Source organism: Salvelinus namaycush, chromosome 1 (genome assembly GCF_016432855.1).
Source record: "Salvelinus namaycush isolate Seneca chromosome 1, SaNama_1.0, whole genome shotgun sequence".
Taxonomy (NCBI): Eukaryota; Metazoa; Chordata; class Actinopteri; order Salmoniformes; family Salmonidae; genus Salvelinus; species Salvelinus namaycush.
In genome coordinates, this window is record NC_052307.1 from 16,224,831 (window position 1) to 16,243,295 (window position 18,465).

At 43.9% G+C, this 18,465-nt stretch overlaps 1 protein-coding gene across 1 annotated transcript in view; it reads right to left on the reverse strand.

Moving 5' to 3' along the window:
* Positions 1-1,202: 1,202 nt before the first annotated feature.
* Positions 1,203-18,465, reverse strand: part of LOC120050579 (cytosolic carboxypeptidase 1-like) — a 41,797-nt gene continuing 24,534 nt past the window's right edge. The window contains 13 exon segments of the mRNA XM_038997203.1: positions 1,203-2,355; positions 6,299-6,459; positions 9,122-9,298; positions 10,321-10,452; positions 10,723-10,852; positions 11,028-11,208; positions 11,356-11,431; positions 11,433-11,507; positions 13,528-13,672; positions 15,522-15,609; positions 15,756-15,904; positions 18,104-18,190; positions 18,277-18,360. Of these exon segments, the coding sequence (XP_038853131.1) occupies positions 2,202-2,355; positions 6,299-6,459; positions 9,122-9,298; positions 10,321-10,452; positions 10,723-10,852; positions 11,028-11,208; positions 11,356-11,431; positions 11,433-11,507; positions 13,528-13,672; positions 15,522-15,609; positions 15,756-15,904; positions 18,104-18,190; positions 18,277-18,360 (1,639 nt within the window). The 3' untranslated portion in view covers positions 1,203-2,201.

Sequence of the window (18,465 nt, forward strand, 5' to 3'; positions counted from 1 at the left end):
TGCCCATGTGAGTATGTCAGAGAGAAAGTGTGTGTGTGGATTTTTTTTAAGCTCATGTTGAAGGTCTGATGGCCAGTTTGACAGGGACAAAGTATACAGTTGGGCACGGACACTTATGTTAATTGCCCATGTCGTGTAAGGGCCTCAGCTTAGGCCAATAAGAGACTGTGAGACTGAAAGCCGTGCATGGCGCCCAAGTGATGTGTGTGTGGGTGTGATGAACATGGCGATCTTCGGCAGCAGCTGAATGCCCCCCCCCATCGTCAGACAGAGAGAAGCCGGAACTGTAATTGGGTTGGGGGCGGAGGACGTCTTTTAGTTCTTTGTTCACCACATTTCCGAGCGTGTGATTGACACAGGGGAGGGCAGGCAGAGACAGGAAGTGGGGCGTAGGGCTGAAAGAGGAAAGAGGCTGTTGATGCTCTGCATCTCTGATTAACATTTTCCTCCACTACTAATCCTCCTCCTAACACAAGGCTCTCTCAGTGTCCTGCAGCTTTTCTCTTCTCCTCCGCTGTCACTCTGCCCATCAGCGGCACAATGCGATGACAGAGAGGTTGACTGCATGTCCTCCCAGACAGGTGACTCGTTGGCTGATTTATTGACATGCACACTGTACAAATTAATTAATATGCTCTGTCTTCAATGACCCCTCTTTCATTCTAGATTTCCCTCTGTCCAATGCCATGGTGCCTGTGGGTTGTTGGTTTGGAGACACCACCCTCTCTCCATGTGTCCCCTGATGAACTTTGACCTTCCCCATGAAGCTTTGTCTAACCCATAGAGAATGAGAGGGCTCTAGTGGCCAAAATCACTTTTTAGCATGGGCAGCGCCATAGAGGGCCTCCACCATGCTTCTGCCATTTTAAAGTAGTCAACTGGGTGGGGATTCCTATGGGTTGTAGCCTCAATGGCGCTGCCCATGCTATCACAGACACTATAATGGCACAGAAATAAAGAGGAGTCCACTTTCTGTATCAATGGTCCGACCTCAGATTGGCATATACAGCCAGAGGGGCATTAGCGGTGGGCACACATCACTTGCACTCAAACAGAATCAACAAACACCTCTAAAAAATAAATAGATGAATTCTAAAACACACACACACACAAAAAACACATCCTTCAAAACAAAATACCCACACTCGGGCTCAACATTCACATGATTAAATGGATAATAATACACCGCAAAATGATCCAGATATTTTCACATTCACATTTATTTCCCACGATTTCATTGCAAGCTTTAACTTATTTGTGTTACAATCAAATTAAAAGGTTTAGTCAGTGTTATTTTTTTACTCCCACAAACACAGAGCATTTGGCTGCCCAGTTCTATGGTGGTCTAGCATTTCCATCTACTAAACACACAAATAAAATCAAACTAAATAAATAAGAAAAATTACATTTAAATAGCTATGCACCGACTGTACAAACACAACCAAAACGTAATACCTACTTACATCTAGAAAAAATACAAGTTAAAAAAAAAGATATATATATATATATATATATTAAAAAATTCTCTAAACTACTCCCAAATAGCACCATCCTTCCTAAAACTCAGTACCATTGCATTGTACGGACAACCAACTAAGCTTACAGACAGACTACAGAAATACATGTACTTTTCAGTAGCACAAAACAGATCCACAACAATGTCAGTTTTGGCCTGAGCTTTTGACCTTTTACTGTGAGGTGAGGATTGTAAAAGTGCCTTTTCTTCTGCCCTGTACCTGTGTTCATGCGTACGGTATGCATGTTGATGTGTTACATGTGCAAATGGTTCTACTTTGCTTGCTACCTTTCCGGTATGCCAATTGTGCGCTACTGTTATTAGTAGGTCATTGAGACATACTGTACTATTTATGCAAATACAACCAAGGTGTACATTCCATCTCAACTTGTGTCTAACCATAGAATTACCTATAGACATACGTAAATAGAGATTTAGAAATTCTCTTTGTGTAACACTTTTCATGACAAATGGCGACATTGCAACAAAACCCGTGTTAACTTGTGTTATTTGTCTAACGTGTCTATTCATTCTATAACGCTCTAAATCTGCATGAGATATGCAAAGCAAATATAGCATGGATGTGGTATCCATGATGCACCAAGGCCAGAGGGAGAGGAGTAAGTAACTTCAGAGCAAAATGGGGATATCTGGTTGGGGTTGGGTAGTGATCAGGGGGTTTGAGCTAGGTGAGTGAGTCTCTATGGTTGTTGGATTCGGAGAGGTGGTTGTCGGCGGTGTTGGGGTCGTTGTCGGGTTCGTCGCCACTCTCGGCGCTGTAGTCCACCTCCTCCATGAAGGATGCCTCTTCATCCTCCAACAAGTACGTACTCGGGTTGCTGCTTGACAACACAACACACAGACAGCCCATCATTCTAGGCAGGCTCAATGTGTGAAATAGGACTAACATAAAACACCCACCAAATGATTAAACAAAGTATTTGAATGAAAACAAAAAATATTTGACCACGGGTCTGGACAGAAATTAGGTATAATGATTTATACGATTTCAGAAAGAAATTCAGAAGATAAAACTAGTGTTCAGGCACGTAAAATAATACTAACCCAACGACAAAAATCTAATCAATCACTAGTTGTGCTACGTTTTTGATAGAGACATCTCTTCTTACGCATTGGTTTAGTGGTTTAATGGATAAATGTCTCAGATTTTTAGTGGTTTTTTAATGGTTTTTAATGGTGTGAGGTCTTTGAAAGAGGATCCTGTGGAGACAGTGGATGGGGGGGGTTCAGTCATTGACCCCTGCCCCCCGCCCCAACCCTCTCTCCGCCCCAGAAAAAGGTAAAGTGGATTAGGAGGAGGGTGTGACGGGTTGTAATGGGATGGACAGAGTGCTGTCTGGAGAGGAGTATTAAGATCCCAGAGTGAGAGAGCTTGAGCCATTACAGTCCATTAGAGAAAGACTGCAAGGGCCGCACTTACACCGGACCGGCCACTCACACATGTGCATGCACACAAAGGCCACACACACACACACATTTGCACTGTACACATACAGGGCCTAGTGAACATCTACACAGCCCTTGCATAGGCTTCTAATTTTGTTGCCTTAAAATGAAATCTAAAAAGGGAATACATTATATTTTTTGTCCTACAGATTTACACAACCTAGCAATGTTGACAAAAACAATGTCCCTGAGAGTTGTGCAAGGTTGGTAGGAATATTATTGAAAATTATTCACAGCTGTAATGGCAAAAAGGTGCTTCTACCAATGTATTAACTCTGGGGTGTGAAGACATACACAATCAATACGTTCTCATTTTGTGTTTTTAGTCATTTGGAAAATGTTATCATTTTTCTTTCAATGTGTAGATTGTAGGGGAAAAAAACTAATGTCATTACTTTTTAGATTACATTTTATGGCAGAAAAATGTGAAGACTGTGCAAGGGGTATAGCCTACCACAGAAACACACGCTCACATGCACACAATTCCAATCCTATTGTTATGATATCATTGGTCTGATGATTAAATATTAAATGAGAAAAAGCATAAAGCTGTGATGAGCCTGTAGCCAAGCCCTGAGGTCTCTAACCTGGCTACTTGATGGGAGTCAATGAATACAGTGCATTCGGAAAGTATTCCACATTATTCATTTTAAAATAAGGCTGTAATGTAACAAAGTCATTTTTTTCCTCAATTTACACACAATACCCCATAATGACAAAGCGAAAACAGTTTATTTTTATTTTGGAAGTGTATATAAAACGTTTTTTTTTTAAACTTATTTACATAAGTATTCAGACCCGTTGCTATGAGACTCGAAATTGAGCTCAGGTGCATCCTGTTTCCATTGATCATCCTTGAGATGTTTCTACAACTTGATTGGAGTCCACCTGTGGTAAATTCAATTGCTTGGACATGATTTGGAAAAGGCACAAACCTGTCTGTCTATATAAAGGTCCCACAGTTGACAGTGCATGTCAGAGCAAAAACCAAGCCATGAGGTTGAAGGAATTGTCCGTAGAGCTCCGAAAGAGGATTGTGTCGAGGCACATATCTAGGGAAGGGTACCAAAACATTTCTGCAGCATTGAAAGTCCCCAAGAACACAGTGGCCTCCATCATTCTTAAATTGAATAAGTTTGGAACCACCAAGACTCTTCCTAGAGCTGGCCGACTGGCCAAACTGAGCAATAAGGGGAGCAAGGCCTTGGTCAAGGAGGTGACCAAGAACCCGATGGTCACTCTGACAGAGCTCCAGAGTTCCTCCGTGGGGATGGGAGAACCTTCCAGAAGGACAACCATCTCTGCAGCACTCCACCAATCAGGCCTTTATGGTAGAGTGGCCAGACAGAAGCCACTCCTCAGTAAAAGGCACGACAGCCTGCTTAGAGTTTGCCAATAGGCACCGAAAGGACTCTCAGACCATGAGAAACAAGATTCTTTGGCCTGAATGCCAAGCGTCACATCTGGAGGAAACCTGGCACCATCACTACGGTGAAGCATGGGTGGCAGCATCAAATCAAGTTTATTTTATATAGCCCTTCGTACATCAGCTAATATCTCTAAGTGCTGTACAGAAACCCAGCCTAAAACCCCAAACAGCAAGCAATGCAGGTGTAGAAGCACGGCGGCTAGGAAAAACTCCCTAGAAAGGCCAAAACCTAGGAAGAAACCTAGAGAGGAACCAGGCTATAAGGGGTGGCCAGTCCTCTTCTGGCTGTGCCGGGTGGAGATTATAACAGAACATGGCCAAGATGTTCAAATGTTCATAAATGACCAGCATGGTGAAATAATAAATCAGGAGTAAATGTCAGTTGGCTTTTCATAGCTGATCATTAAGAGTATCTCTACCGCTCCTGCGGTCTCTAGAGAGTTGAAAACAGCAGGTCTGGGACAGGTAGCACGTCCAGTGGACAGGTCAGGGTTCCATAGCTGCAGGCAGAACAGTTGAAACTGGAACAGCAGCAAGGCCAGGTGGACTGGGGACAGCAAGGAGTCATCATGCCCGGTAGTCCTGACGCATGGTCCTAGGGCTCAGGTCCTCCGAGAGAGAGAAAGAAAGAGAGAATTAGAGAGAGCATACTTAAATTCACACAGGACACCGGATAAGACAGGAGAAGTACTCCAGATATAACCAACTGACCCTAGCCCCCCGACACAAACTACTGCAGCATAAATACTGGAGACTGAGACAGGAGGGGTCAGGAGACACTGTGGCCCCATCCGATGATACCCCCGGACAGGGCCAAACAGGAAGGATATAACCCCACCCACTTTGCCAAAGCACAGCCCCCACACCACTAGAGGGATATCTTCAACCACCAACTTACCATCCTGAGACAAGGCCGAGTATAGCCCACAAAGATCTCCACCACAGCACAAACCAAGGGGGGGCGCCAACCCATCATGCTGTGGGGATGTATTTCAGCCACAAGGAGACTAGTCAGGAACGAGGGAAAGATGAAATGAGCAAAGTACAGAGAGATCCTTGATGAAAACTTGCTCCAGAGCGCTCACAACCTCAGACTGAGGCGAAGGTTCACCTCCCAACAGGACAACGACCCTAAGCACACAGCCAAGACAACGCAGGAGTGGCTTCGGGACAAGTCTCTGAATGTCCTTCAGTGGCCTAACCAGAGCCCAGACTTGAACCCGATCAAATATCTCTGGAGAGACCTGGAAATAGCTATGCAGCGACGCTCCCCATCCAACCTGACAGAGCTTGAGAGGATCTGCAGAGAAGAATGGGGGAAAGTCCACAAATACAGGGGTGCCAAGCTTGCAGCGTCATACCCAAGAAGACTCAAGGCTGTAGTCGCTGCCAAAGGTGCTTCAACAAAGTACTGAGTAAAGGGTCTGAATACTTACGCAAATGTGGTTTTCAGTTTATTTTTAATACATTTACAAACATGTTTTTGCTTGGTCATTATTGGGTATTTTGTGTAGATTGATGAGTGGAAAACAACTATTTAATAGATTTTATAATAAGGCTGTAACATAACAAAATGTGGAAAAAGTCAAGGGGTCTGAACACTTTCCAAATGCACTGTAAATACATTAATTATACATGGATAAATCAATAAATGCAAGAAGAGATTTGTAAAAAGCCACATTTACATGTCATGAGGATTCTGAGGATGACAGCGGATGGTGCAGCTACACTACTGTCCTGAGTGTTGGCCATGCTGCAACTCTCAAACTAGTGTACCATGTATGGTTTATTGTTGGTAAGTGGGATTGTGTGTGTGACCTGGTAAGTGTGAGCGTGTCTAAGTGTGCGTGTGAGTGAGTGACCTGGTGAGGGGGTGTGTGTCTGACCTGGAGACTTTGCAGCGTGTCTCCATAAGGTCACTCTCGACATCCAGCAGGTGTGCGTGGTTCCTCAGCTTCAGGGGGGAAGTTAGTCTCTTCAGTCTTAGCAGAGCCACACAGAACTGGGCTCCCATCTCCTCTAGCTCTCTGGTGCCTATCTGAAGACCCTGGACACACACAATCACTTACTGTACAAACATCATATAAACATACACACACAAGCATGCATCACAGTGTACACACACATTATTTTAGGGCTGTCCCTGACAAAAAAAAACTCTTGGTTGACCGAGAGTCTGTTCTTCCATTTTAAATTGTATATTTTTCCATATATAGACACATCCTATGTGTTTTAAATCAAATATATGCACTGAACTTGTCAGATGCTTTCAGCGCACTCTTTGATTAAATAATTAAGACACAAATAACTAAATGGAGTTTGACTGCAATTGATTTGATTGTGCTGGGCCAGGCTAAGACTTGCTGCGCTGTGTAAAAAAAAAAAAAGACAGCGAGTGACTGTGATTAGCACCCAATTGTCTCTGTCACACCAGTCAGATGTGTGGTATAAATTTGACTATTTGTGGAAAATACTGGAGATCAAGAAAAAGAAGATAAGGAGCAAGCTCTGCCTGCATATTATGTGTGCCAAACAGGTGCGGTTAGATTACAATATAATTTTTCTGACCGTTTGGAACAATGTAAACACTAAATCAATTATAAGCACGTTTTTGTGAAGCCTTTATTACAGCAAAGACTAAAAACTGTTGCATTCATTCGTGAATGCAATTTCCGAAATGGAACAGTTTGTTTACGCTAATTATTCAATAGTCGCTTTATTATTTTATTTAAAAACTAAAATGCTTGATTGCATTTCAAATCATGAATGACTCGTATGCTGTGAGATGACATGAACTAATTAATGATTGATACAGTACTGTAGCCTATAAAAAAAAGTATTGAAATATAGGCCGAAGTAAGTTACGGTATTAAGACTAAACAGATTGCGCTCTTAGGCCTACAGCTCGATGGTGGTTATACAAGGCTGCTATGCCAATCCTACTAGTAGTATAATGATGATCATAAGAATAACAAGGAGAGTTATTATTTTTCTCATTATTAAATCAATTATAAATAATATCAGAGGCTGTTCTAACGAAAAAAAGTGTAACGCATTTATTACAGAATAGCGAAGATTAAAAACAGCCGAATTTGTTAAATTGTTTATCCGACATGTTGTGGTTGCGTGAGGCTTGGCACTTATGGAATCAGTAGGCTATTAAACAAACACTCAAGCAGGATCTGTCTTATTTCTGTAGCTAGATATATACAGTAGGGATGATTTATAAAGCCAGGCACAGTTAACAGGCTATTGATTATAGACCTAATAAAGTTTGGGTTTCTTCTCTCCTCACTTTTCTTAGACAATTAAGGCAAGGGCTGTTTTCTAACTCTGCTGCTGCCTCCACTGCATTGTTCTCAACACCAATACGCTGGTTAACCTTGCTTTTGTACACATAGCAACATGGTCTAGGAAAAGGTGCTAATTCAACAGCGCACTAATGTGTTTCAGAACCATGGACAGCGACCATTATCTAACGCGGGAGAAAGTGCATCTGTTATAAAATAATATTTTTTATTAGTGTTGCACCATTGTTCTTATGTAATATAACCATATACAATTTCAGTTGCACGTCTTAAAGTGATGGACTGTGCCATCCCCACGGCCTCCACAATGGATTAGTCCACACAGACAGGCGCCAATCAGACAGGTGTCTTGTACACCATTAATTATTATTTTTTGCTACTGCTCGACTTAAGAAATCTCGGTCGACCAACAGCCTATCGACCAAACAATCGATCAGTCCTCTAAATTAAGTCAGCGCTGTATTATTTACACTTAAAAACATATCTCACTCACACACACACACACACACACACACACACACACACACACACACACACACACGTCTGTCCCATGTGCAATCTCAAGTCTACAGTGGGCTTCCAGTAAAATGGTTGTGTTGTGATTCAGAGCAGAGGCAGGTAGCCTAGTGGTTAGAGCGTTGGACTAGTAACCGGAAGGTTGCAAGATCGAATTCCCGAGCTGACAAGGTAAAAATCTGCCGTTCTGCCCCTGAATAAGGCAGTTAACCCACTGTTCCTAGGCCGTCATTGAAAATAACAATTTGTTCTTAACCGACTTGCCTAGTTAAATAATGGTAAAAAATAAATGAGGACACTGGCTTGGCGCGAGCATGACAAATAGAACGTCAACAAAATTGGCTTCCTGCACATCTGTCCAAACACTTTCCCCATAAATACATAACCCAATCAGGAAGGATGAGAAAGGGACCGTACCAAACTGGCAACCCTAGCCTGCCCCTGGGCTCTGCAGATGTTGACATTGGCAACTCCAGTGCTGAGAGGGCTAGGAGCTGCCAGAGGTTTCTGCACTCACTGACAGACAGGCAGAACATCAGTACACTCACATGTGTTTTTTCTACCTTCCTAGTGTGGACCAAACAGTTGATTCCCATTCAAAATCTAATTTTCCCTACACTAATTGTAACCCCAACCCCTAAGCCTAAAATTGCCTTTTTCCTTGTGGGGACAGGCGCATGTTTTACTAGCCTTGTGAGGACTTCTGGTCCCCACAGGGACAGTAAACCCACACACACACAGTTCTGTCCTGTGTTTAGTGGATATGACATAAGCCCGATGATGCTGCTTTTAGTCACTAACAGTATGATTTACAGGACTATAGCTCCCCCTGCTGGTTGTTAGTCCACACACACACTAGGCTGTATCGACACACACACACCCCACCTTGTATTTGCCCTGGTCACAGCCGCAGAGTGTGCTTTCCATGGTGTAGCTGCGCTGGACTCCGATCTCCCTCCACACCACCACGCGGGCCGTGGCCTCCTTGGAGCGCTCCACCACAAAGCTACAGCTGGCCATGCTGAAGGCCGGTGCCATCTGAGACAGGATCTTAGGCAGAGTCTGAGGGACGGAGTACGGGGGAAGAGCTTGAGCTCAACACCCATAGACAATAGACAATGAGGGCATGCCTGTGGATGGATGTACGTGAGAGGATCTAAAAGAGAAACAGTCGGTGTGTGTGTGTGTAACTATCCACTGTGTCCGCATTGTTTCCAGGTGGCCTGGTCTCTCCCTGTATGCAAATTATTTGAGAGATATTGTTGCTGAGTTGACCTGAGCAAAATTGAACAGCCATGAAAATTCCATGAAAAATGTGGAAAGCATATCCAGAGATTCCTATAAGAGGGATCACAGCTGTACTGATGGTAATCTGTTCTGATTTATCATCAGGGTTTCATTGGCTAAATGCAAGTAATATGTTTCTGAGCCAGAGCCTTAATACATTAACGAACATAAGGGAAGACAGTGTGTGTGTGTGTAGGGCTGGCACAATTACAGAGCATTTGTGCGGTTGACTCCGTTTCTGTGGTGACATGGACTTTAACAACGTGATGAAACTTTGTTGCTCCTTTCTGAAACAAGCAGGGTGTTGTAGCAAAGCATAGAAATAGAATCAATAGAATGGGCTTGGAACCTCTAACCCTGAAAATTTGACTGGTAAAGTCATGGGTACACTCGCAATGGCTGCCTGGTATTGTGATGCAATAATTTAATTGTTCATTAAAATTGTGATAACTGATATGGCTCATGCAATGGAATGTATTTTTTGTAATGTCAGTTGAATCAACAAATCACAGCACATATTAATGGGTACGCTCCCTGCTTTGCTCCTATGTACACTTGCAAAGGCCGCCAGTCCCACCCATTATGCAATCATTCACTTGAATGGGGACGCCCGTTCTATTCATTCTATTTCTATGGCAGCACATGCAGTCAGGACCGGAGGAGAAAATGCGTTTTTCTATTCAAATGGTAATTACGGAGACCGCAGTCATTTGGCTGGCCAATTACTGTCATCCAAAATTCTATGACCGTCACAGCCCTAGGTGTGTGTGTGTGTGTATACTTGTGTGTGTTCTCACCCTGTAACCAAGGTCTTCATGTAGCTCACAGGATGTAGCGCTGATGTTGGTCTCCCATACAGTCTCCTTCAAACTGCAACCGTACATAAACACGTTCTTCTTCCGGGAGTGACCGTGGTAGTCACAGAACACCTACAAAGCAGAGGGAAGGAGAGGACTCAGACACACAGGGAAGGAGAGGACTCAGACACACAGGGAAGGGGACAGAGATTGTGAATGTATGAAGACAATCAAACTTCATCAACCTGGCTTTCCTGCCACGACTGTTAGGGAAAGAGAAAAGGTTAAGGTAATGGCTAGGGAAAGAGTTAGCGTGACAGAGTTAGCCACGTGCGACCAGCGCTGTAAGGGAGTCGGGCTATGGCACATATGGCGGGTACGGTATGTAACCGTGGCGCTCACCAATGGTGCCCTCTGGATGGCAGCGAGGTACTGCAGCAGGCTCTTAGTGTGGTAGATGGTAGGATGCAGCTCAGGACTGGGGTTCTGCCACTGTCGGTTCAGATCCTCCCCGCTCAGAGAACAACGGTGACTGGAGGGAGCGGTGGGAGAAATGGAATGAGAAAAAGAGAAGTTAATCAACTTGAGTTTGTGTGCGCACGTGTCTGCAATATAGTATTGGTTGTGTGTGTGTTCGCGTATGTGTGCGCACATGTTCATACGCGCATTGTGTGTGTGTGTGTGTGTGTGTGTGTGTGTACACTTACTTGCCGTTGACCACTCCGTCAGGGTTGAGCATGGGGACTATCTTGAAGATGTATGCCTCCCTGAGACTGTGTGCCAGGGGGCTGCTGCCCATCAGGAACTCCAGGGTGCCCTTCATCACCCAGCTGGCGTTGGTCTCCCCTGGGTGCACCCGCGATGACAGGAACACCAGCGGACGGTTCCCTGGACACACACACATCACATAGAAATACACTCAGCAGCACACACACCCCCCAGAGAAGGAGGAGACAGTAATCTGACAGACAGACAGTGATATCTTTAACTCAGTTCAGGTCAGTGTTCCTACCCCAGTAGTCAGTCAGTACTCACTGAACTGGCAGATCTGGTCGTTGCTGGTGGACTCGGGCATGGCGGTGATGGTGAGGAGGGGGCAGCTATTGCCCCCCCAGAGTCTCACACAGGACGTCTTCGCGCAGGTAGGTCTGAGGGGTCCTCAGCGCCTCCAGCTTCTGCAGGTGCATCTGGGCAGGAACACAGACGTAAGTAGGCTTTACACAACGGTGGAGCTCTGTTGCGCTAGTGTTGCGCAAACATCAAACCAGTGAAACTTGTTTTTTAAAGAGTTGATTTAGCTTCTATACCTTTAGAGTACAGTAGGGGTAGTGCTATGCTGGGCGGCATGTACCCTAGTGGTTAGGAGTGTTGGGCCAGTAACCAAAAGTTACAGTACCTTTTAGAGTAGGTGTAGTGGTATACAGTACCAGTAGAGTAGGTGTAGTGGTATACAGTACAGTTAGAGTAGAGTATGTGTAGTGGTATACAGTACCGTTAGAGTAGAGTAGGTGTAGTGGTATACAGTACCGTTAGAGTAGAGTAGGTGTAGTGGTATACAGTACCGTTAGAGTAGAGTAGGTATAGTGGTATACAGTACCGTTAGAGTAGAGTAGGTGTAGTGGTATACAGTACCGTTAGAGTAGAGTATGTGTAGTGATATACAGTACCGTTAGAGTAGAGTAGGTGTAGTGGTATACAGTACCGTTAGAGTAGAGTAGGTGTAGTGGTATACAGTACCGTTAGAGTAGAGTAGGTGTAGTGGTATACAGTACCGTTAGAGTAGAGTAGGTGTAGTGGTATACAGTACCGTTAGAGTAGAGTAGGTGTAGTGATATACAGTACCAGTAGAGTAGGTGTAGTGGTATACAGTACCGTTAGAGTAGAGTAGGTGTAGTGGTATACAGTACCGTTAGAGTAGAGTAGGTGTAGTGGTATACAGTACCGTTAGAGTAGAGTATGTGTAGTGGTATACAGTACCGTTAGAGTAGAGTAGGTGTAGTGGTATACAGTACCGTTAGAGTAGAGTAGGTGTAGTGGTATACAGTACCGTTAGAGTAGAGTATGTGTAGTGGTATACAGTACCGTTAGAGTAGAGTATGTGTAGTGGTATACAGTACCGTTAGAGTAGAGTATGTGTAGTGGTATACAGTACCGTTAGAGTAGAGTAGGTGTAGTGGTATACAGTACCGTTAGAGTAGAGTAGGTGTAGTGGTATACAGTACCGTTAGAGTAGAGTATGTGTAGTGATATACAGTACCGTTAGAGTAGAGTAGGTGTAGTGGTATACAGTACCGTTAGAGTAGAGTAGGTGTAGTGGTATACAGTACCGTTAGAGTAGAGTAGGTGTAGTGGTATACAGTACCGTTAGAGTAGAGTAGGTGTAGTGGTATACAGTACCGTTAGAGTAGAGTAGGTGTAGTGGTATACAGTACCGTTAGAGTAGAGTAGGTGTAGTGGTATACAGTACCGTTAGAGTAGAGTAGGTGTAGTGGTATACAGTACCAGTAGAGTAGGTGTAGTGGTATACAGTACCGTTAGAGTAGAGTATGTGTAGTGATATACAGTACCGTTAGAGTAGAGTAGAGTAGGTGTATACAGTAACTTTAGAGTAGGTGTAAGGGTAGTGGTATACAGTACCGTTAGAGTAGAGTAGGTATAGTGGTATACAGTACCTGTAGAGTAGGTGTAGTGGTATACAGTACCGTTAGAGTAGAGTATGTGTAGTGATATACAGTACCAGTAGAGTAGGTGTAGTGGTATACAGTACCGTTAGAGTAGAGTAGGTGTAGTGGTATACAGTACCAGTACAGTATGTGTAGTGATATACAGTACCGTTAGAGTAGAGTAGGTGTAGTGGTATACAGTACCGTTAGAGTAGAGTAGAGTAGGTGTATACAGTAACTTTAGAGTAGGTGTAAGGGTAGTGGTATACAGTACCGTTAGAGTAGAGTAGGTATAGTGGTATACAGTACCGTTAGAGTAGAGTATGTGTAGTGATATACAGTACCGTTAGAGTAGAGTATGTGTAGTGATATACAGTACCGTTAGAGTAGAGTATGTGTAGTGATATACAGTACCGGTAGAGTAGGTGTAGTGGTATACAGTACCGTTAGAGTAGAGTAGGTGTAGTGGTATACAGTACCTTTAGAGTAGAGTAGGTGTATACAGTAACTTTAGAGTAGGTGTAAGGGTAGTGGTATACAGTACCTTTAGAGTAGTGTAGGTGTAAGGGTAGTGGTAAGCGAAGTAGCAGACATCGTCCTTGTGGTTGAAGGTCATGCTAAAGGTCATGGTGTAGTAGGACTTCCCCTTCTGACCGCCTGCTGCTATCGAGCTCCTGGAGAAGTGGTTTCTAGGTAAAGGGGGGTTGAGAAGTTCACAAAAGCTTGATACAATAACATTCAGAAACACATTCACATGACACCAGTATCTACGGAAGTGACCAACAAGTGACCTATTTCATGGCCCTGTTCAAATACTTAACTACAAAATGCACCCTTCCTTCCTCGCTTCCTTGAGGTAAGCACAGACCTAAACTAGCAAAAAAAGAAACGTCCTCTCACTGTCAACTGCGTTTATTTTCAGCAAACTTAACATGTGTAAATATTTGTAAGAACATAACAAGATTCAACATCTGAGACATAAACTGAACAAGTTCCACAGACATGTGATTAACAGAAATTGAATGTGTCCCTGAACAAAGGGGGGGTCAAAATCAAAAGTAACAGTCAGCATCTGGTGTGGCCACCAGCTGCATTAAGTACTGCAGTGCATCTCCTCCTCATGGACAGCACCAGATATGCCAGTTCTTGCTGTGAGATGTTACCCCACTCTTCCACCAAGGCACCTGCAAGTTCCCAGACATTTCTGGGGGGAATGGCCCTAGCCCTCACCCTCCAATCCAACAGGTCCCAGACGTGCTCAATGGGATTGAGATCCGGGCTCTCGCTGGCCATGGCAGAACCCTGACATTCCTGTCTTGCAGGAAATCACGCACAGAACGAGCAGTATGGCTGGTGGCATTGTCATGCTGGAGGGTCATGTCAGGATGAGCCTGCAGGAAGGGTACCACATGAGGGAGGAGGATGTCTTCCCTGTAACGCAAAGCGTTGAGATTGCCTGCAATGACAACAAGCTCAGTCCGATGATGCTGTGACACACCGCCCCAGACCATGACAGACCCTTCACCTCCAAATCAATCCCGCTCCAGAGTACAGGCCTCGGTGTAACGCTCATTCCTTCAACGATAAACGCAAATCCGACCTTCATCCCTGGTGAGACAAAACCGCGTCAGTGAAGAGCACTTTTTGCCAGTTCTGTCTGGTCCAACGACGGTGGGTTTGTGCCCATAGGCAACGTTGTTGCCGGTGATGTCTGGTGAGGACCTGCCTTACAACAGGCCTACAAGCCCTCAGTCCAGCCTCTCTCAGCCTATTGCGGACAGTCTGAGCACTGGAGGAATTGTGCGTTCCTGGTGTAACTCGGGCAGTTGTTGCCATCCTGTACCTGTTCCACAGTTGTGATGTTCGGATGTACCGATCCTGTGCAGGTGTTGTTACACGTGGTCTGCCACTGAGAGGACGATCAGCTGTCCGTCCTGTCTCCCTGTAGCACCGTCTTAGGCGTTTCACAGTACGAACATTGCAATTTATTGCCCTGGCCACAGCTGCAGTCCTCATGCCTCCTTGCAGCATCCCTAAGGCACTTTCACGTAGATGAGCAGGGACCCTGGGAATCTTTCTTTTGGTGTTTTTCAGTCAGTAGAAAGGCCTCTTTAGTGTCCTAAGTTTTCATAACTGTGACCTTAATTGCCTACCGTCTAAGCTGTTAGTGTCTTAACGACCATTCCACAGGTGCATGTTCATTAATTGTTTATGGTTCATTGACAAGCATGGGAAACAGTGTTTAAACCCTTTACAATGAAGATCTTTTGAAGTTATTTGGATTTTTGAAAGACAGGGTCCTGAAAAAGGGACGTTTCTTTTTCTGCTGAGTTTATAAGTGAAAGCAAAGTTACAACCCTATTACTTTCACCACACTAATCAATTTAGATCTGGCGTTACTTCAAGGTACAGGTCGGAAGGATGCATTTCTAAAGTATTGGAACGGGGCTCACTTCTCCTGACAGGTACACTACTTGTCCGGTGGGCTGTGTGACTGTCCTCCTTCACCCCGCCAGCAGAGGCAGTAGTCACACCTACTTGTAGTAACATATGTCCGTTCCGGTGCGAACCCAACGGGGCCTGCCGCTAATGGCCTCCTGTACAGAGTACATCAGAACCTGCATACCTGAAGACAATACCAAGGAGACGTTAATTCCATACACACAGAAAACTGAACTAGCATTTCTTTCGAAACACAGAAGCTTTGCCAAACATCATTGGCTAAATAATGCAACAAAAAGGACCAAGTCAGTGAGTCAGTCAGTCACTTACCGTAGTTGAACTGGCTGTTGGACTTTTCACAGTTGATGATGTTGAAGCGATAGGGGGCTCCCACGCACATGCCGCTCACCTCAAAGTAGAACCACTGGTGGTAGTGGTTACTGTTGATGTCGGAGTTTAGGACCAGGTCGTACTCAAACCTGGAACACAAACAGATCACATCAGCTCAACCTTTAAGCAAACCAAATGGCCCATACATGTGGGCAAAGACAATTGAATACAACAACAACTACTACTATTTTATTTATTTAATTAACTCTTTACAGTCGTGGGAATTGGCCTATATGGACAGGGCAAAATTAAGAAATATGAGAAGCATATGCATAACCATGGTAGCAATTGAAAAGGAACAGTTTGGAGACAGTGGGGAAATGATTAGACCAAAGGTGAGTACACAACAGTTCACCTGACAAGACTGAATCCAAACATTACACTGTTGATTTTATGTGCATTTTACATTTACTGTACTTTACCGCATTTGTTGATAACGAAATCTGAAAATACACTGGATACATTCAGTAAAATGATAAGAATATTTCTGGATAATGTGGGGTAGGTGCAACATGAGACAAAACAATGACAAGGGTTTAAGTGAGAGGAGTAACTTGTGTCTCCAAGTGGGGACACACTTCTCCAACGTGTACACAGTTCTGCACTTTTATGACTCAAAGAAGTCTTCAACTATACGGTACTATTATTATATTTTTTTTTAGCTCTGCTAGATATACCATTGAGGAACTCGAGCAAGCACACTTGTAGTTGTTTTGAACACAACCCTGTATCCCAACCGTCACACAATTACTGTTGTTGTTGACGCAATCCAAAAAACGATAAAAATCTGGGTCAGGTGGACATGATTTGAAAGCTTGTTCTATAGACCCCTTTCTGTGTTTGCAAACATTGCCACAAGTTGGTGGCAGAACAAGGGGAAGTTCTTATAGAACGCCAGCAAAAAAGCCTCTATTTACATGTTGAATTATAAATTGGATTTTAAGGCTTGTATGAATGTCCTGCTTAATATAATGTTTGCGTCATCATCGCAAATCATCTGCATTATACTTAAAAAACATTTAAACTTCAAGCAGTAAAATGGCTCTTTGGCTAGCTTTTACTACAGCCTATATCAATGAGGGTTAGCATTCTAGCTAACAACTGATGCATCCAAAATAGTTATTTTGCAAAGACCACAAACAAATATAATCTAAGCGACTGTTCAAGCAAGAATTAAAACATCACTGTAAGCGTATGAGAACCCCAAAAAGTGATTTTGTTTAGAAGTAATAAAAACATACATCTAGGCGATGTTGAATGGGCGCAGCTGGCGATGGCTTTCTTACTGCCTCCAAGAGTCGAGGGCATCTGTACCTGACGTCAGCGGGTCGTGTACTGGAAAACGGTCTATTGCCAACATGACTAGCTAAGTTACAAAATACGATATTACAGTTTTAGGCTTTCATAAGGTAATTCAGAGAAACAGATCATCATTTTAGTGTGAATAGAAAGGAGTCAATGCTTAAATTATCTAAATGTTGAAAGTGCATGTGCGACGGAAAGAAACAAAATGGTATAGATTCAGGCCATGTGGCGGAAAGTGATGCGGGCTGGAGATGGGGGATCTGGGAAGGGGTGATATTGGGGATGCTTGTGTACATCTGTATGTTGTTTGTATGTGGATGCTTTGAATTGTAAAACATTATCCCACCCAAAAAGGAAAGGAGTCCTGAGTGCATTCAGGTGCGTGTGCCGTGGCAGATCTTCTTCACAATAAAAAACATTGTCTCATTCTGTTCAGAACAACCCAGGGTATGACGCCATGTTGTCTTGTAACTGTACATCAAACACTGTGATCATAAACATTGACACTGTATAGGACATGAGTTTTATGAGATGGAAATGAGATGAGCACATTTGGACTCATGGGTGTTTGGCTTGCTTGTACGACATCAAAGCAATATGCATTATAACCCTCAACGTCTCATCTTTCAAAATACATAGTGATCTTAATTTACAGCATTTCCCCTCACTCTGACAACAAAAAATTTGCAAAAGTTGCCCAATTAGCATGAGTGATCGGGGAATCATCTTGTCGCGCTCGTTGCTCAAGTTCAGAATGGCTGTCAGTGAAAACCAACACAGCACTGAAGCGCAGAGCCAGAGCTCTGGAAACTGCCCTAACACTGCACTGCCCTAGCGTAATGACAGCCAATACGTTCAAACTTATTAGTGCCCAAATCTACCATTTTGAACCCGTATACAGGTATGACTAAACGGTCTACATTAATGAAAAAAAAGAAGTTTTTTTTATCCCAGTTTGTGTAACAATGGGAAACAACACTCACTTTCTGACTTGAACTGCTTTCCTCAGGTTGCCAGACTCAAACTGAGAGTTGAACTTCAGAGATTCGCCGCCGTCAACCACTGTACAACTGAAACACACAGGGCCCACACCGTGAGACACACACACACACACACACACACACACACAATTCCCTGGACGGACGCTGGTGCTCACCTCTGTATGTCCAAGTCGTAGACCACCTTATCCAGGATGTCGTTGGGGTGGATCAGCCTCTCAATGTCCTGGAAGATCTTAGTCCTGAAGGGCGGCAGAGGACTGAGTGACATCATCATCACACAACAGCAGCAGTAAAACAACTGGGGGAGGGGGCAGACAGTCATATAGATCCTAGATCAGTGTCTA